This window comes from Vicia villosa, linkage group LG3, assembly GCF_029867415.1.
Source record: "Vicia villosa cultivar HV-30 ecotype Madison, WI linkage group LG3, Vvil1.0, whole genome shotgun sequence".
NCBI classification, from domain to species: Eukaryota; Viridiplantae; Streptophyta; class Magnoliopsida; order Fabales; family Fabaceae; genus Vicia; species Vicia villosa.
Genome location: NC_081182.1, coordinates 56,646,728 through 56,649,706, shown reverse-complemented (window position 1 = coordinate 56,649,706; position 2,979 = coordinate 56,646,728). Strand labels below are relative to the sequence as shown.

Below are 2,979 nucleotides of genomic sequence, written 5' to 3'. Positions count from 1 at the left end.
ACACTCTTTGTCATGATTGTAGATATTCGGGATTTGTGCGAGGAAGGATCTAACGTTAGCAGCTTGAGAAATAATTGGCAAAAAGCGAGTCAGAAGAATCACTGTAAGAGAAAAACTACTGTTATGGAATTTGAATCAGACTGGATACAGTATAGAAAATCATCCGCTTATACTGCTCAAGTGATTCGTTCTGCAACATCTTTTATGCCTTGGTCTTGTAGAATCCCAATTGGTGAAGGATTTTATGAATTTATTTAGTTATACGATTCTGGATTCTCGATAAATCATTTTGCGCGTTATTTGGTTAATTGTTCACAACTAAATTATCTAAATTCACGTGCTACGTTGTTGATTTGGCAAATGCCTGGCTTTATTGTTGGAAAAAAGAGATTTATAAAGTCAAATATGTGTTTCACCGATTTGGTCAGTCAAGATAAGTCAACTCACACACAAAGCAAAAGCAATCATAGTTTAACCGGTGAGACTCTGGAGAAAGATTATAGTCCTATTCTACCTGGGCTGCCGGATGATGTTGCAAAACATTGTCTTGCACTTGTTCCCCGTTCCAACTTCCCTTCCATGGGTGGTGTCTGTAAGAAATGGAGGTTGTTTATTCGAAGCAAAGAATTTGTAATGGTGCGAAAATTGGCAGGATTGCTTGAGGAATGGCTCTATTTCTTGACAATGGACAGCGAAGGGAAGGAAAGCCACTGGGAGGTCATAGATAATCTCAATCATAAATGTCTATCCCTTCCACCAATGCCTGGTCCAGGAAAGGCTTCGTTTGGGGTTGTGGTTCTCAATGGAAAGCTTCTTATCATGGCTGGTTATTCAGCTGTTGACGGAACCGCTGTTGCATCATCAGAGGTTTACCAATATGACTCTTACCTTAACAGGTATAATTATATTCTCTAATCTGCATTCTATCTAGAAATTTTGAGAGTTTATTATCTATATATATGTAATTGATAAATTTGTTCTCCAATATAAGTTAGTTAACATAGACTTATTGGACTATACATAATTTTTGAAACATGACGATCTCTAATGATCAATTGAATTTGCAGTTGGAGCAGATTATCAAACATGAATGTGGCTCGTTATGACTTCGCTTGTGCCGAAGTGAACGGCTTGGTTTATATTGCTGGAGGCTATGGAGTGAATGGGGACAGTCTCTCTAGTGTTGAGATGTATGATCCAGAAACTGATAAATGGATCCTGATAGAGAGTCTTCGTCGTCCAAGGTGGGGTTGCTTTGCCTGTGGATTAGAAGGTAAGCTCTATGTCATGGGTGGAAGGTCAAGCTTTACTATTGGAAACTCGAAGTCCGTCGATATATATAACCCCGAAAAGCACAGCTGGTGCGACATTAAGAATGGCTGTGTTATGGTCACAGCTCATGCAGTATTGGAAAAGAAGTTATTCTGTATTGAGTGGAAGAACCAGCGGAGGCTGGCAATATTCAGTCCAGAAAACAACTCATGGACAATGGTACCTGTCCCATTAACCGGGAGCTCGAGTGTTGGCTTTCGATTCGGCATACTAGACGGAAAGCTGTTGCTATTTCCAGTTGAAAAAGAACGTACTAATCAAACACTGTTATATGATCCAAATGCAGCTTTGGGATCAGAATGGCAAACTTCAGACATAAGGCCATCTGGTATGTGTTTATGCAGCGTAACAATCAAGGCATGAAACTTCTTTAGTTATGAAGTTTTCTGCATTTTCACTGAAGTTTAAAATGGTATTGAGGATGGATTTCCCTCATTATATGATCAGATTTTTATCTGGTGCTTTTGGTTTGAGTTGTGGCTGTTGTTGTATTTGTATTTTTAGTTTTAATGATTACTGTATTTTTAGTTTATAATTATGATGTTGTTGTTTATCATGTATCCCATTATGTCTCTGACATATGTAGGGGATCAATTTCCTGTTTTGTAATATTGACTTTGAAGTAGCTCTATTTCAATTTATGGTGAATGGATTTCTGTTTGTTTATTGTACTTTTGGTTTTGTAATGCGATAACAATATCCAGAGGGCTATGAAAATTATGATGCATGTTTGTTCTAGGATAGTTGGTGTTGAAATTTTTGCTTGATGGGGAGAGTATTGCAGGATCTAGACCAAGGAGGGTGCTTCTGGAGGAATTTACAACTGGAGCTTTATGGAGAGGGATCTAGTGTGAAAGGTCTACAAATAGATCATGGCCTATGATGGTGGTAAAAAATGATGTCCACCCTAGCCTTAAATTTAATATGAGAAAACCAAAAATTAGATATGTAATTATTGATTAAAGTTTTGCACAACAAGTCTTCGTGCTTTTTCATATCAATTAATAAATATAAACCTAATCGTGGAAAACATGTTCCTCGCAATGGACCGACCACCTACCTATAGTGCTTTTTCATTTAGATGCTACATAATTTCAGCCCTGTAAAGTTGAAGAAAGTCTGGTTTATGATCTTTTACAATTTGTGGATGACACAATCGTCTTTGGTCAAACTTTTTGGAAGAACTTGTGGACCATTGTTCCGCGGTTTCGAAATCGCTTTAGGCTTATCGATCAACTTTTATAAGAGTAAGATGTCGATTAACTTCCATAAGAGTAAGATTATTGATTACAATTTGGATCATGATTTCCTCCTCGGTGCTTCAAATTTTTTGTCTTGTCCCTTCAAATTTTTTGTCTTGTCCCATTGGTCCCTCCTCCTTCATTTTCCTTGCGTGTTGAAAGGGAAGCAAATTTTGTTTGGAGGTAGGGTGACTTTGTTGAACTCCGTTTTGAACTCGATTTCTCTTTTCTACCTCTCTTTCTTTAAAGCTCCAAAAGTTATCATTCTTCAAGTTATTATGATTCAACATGCTTTTCTCTAGACCGACGAGGAAAATAGAAGGCAGATTAACTGGGTTTAATGGGACAATTTGTAAATTGAAAGCAGATGATGGTCTAGGGATTTGACATTGTAAATCCTTTAACT

The 2,979-nt window shown here is 37.5% G+C and overlaps 1 protein-coding gene across 1 annotated transcript; it reads left to right on the top strand.

Annotated features, from left to right (window-relative positions):
* Nucleotides 1-214: 214 nt before the first annotated feature.
* Nucleotides 215-2,003, top strand: LOC131661523 (F-box/kelch-repeat protein At1g67480-like). Its single transcript, XM_058931096.1, has 2 exons — nt 215-896; nt 1,068-2,003. The coding sequence occupies exons 1-2, from the start codon at nt 361-363 to the stop codon at nt 1,693-1,695; spliced, it is 1,164 nt and encodes a 387-aa protein (XP_058787079.1). The 5' UTR covers nt 215-360; the 3' UTR covers nt 1,696-2,003.
* Nucleotides 2,004-2,979: the final 976 nt, after the last annotated feature.

Bases quoted from the DNA above. Each gene is read 5' to 3' on its own strand.
- LOC131661523 (XM_058931096.1), top strand. From the start codon at position 361: ATGCCTGGCTTTATTGTTGGAAAAAAGAGATTTATAAAGTCAAATATG. The intron at 897-1,067 runs GTATAATTATAT...TTGAATTTGCAG, and splicing joins TATGACTCTTACCTTAACAG to TTGGAGCAGATTATCAAACA.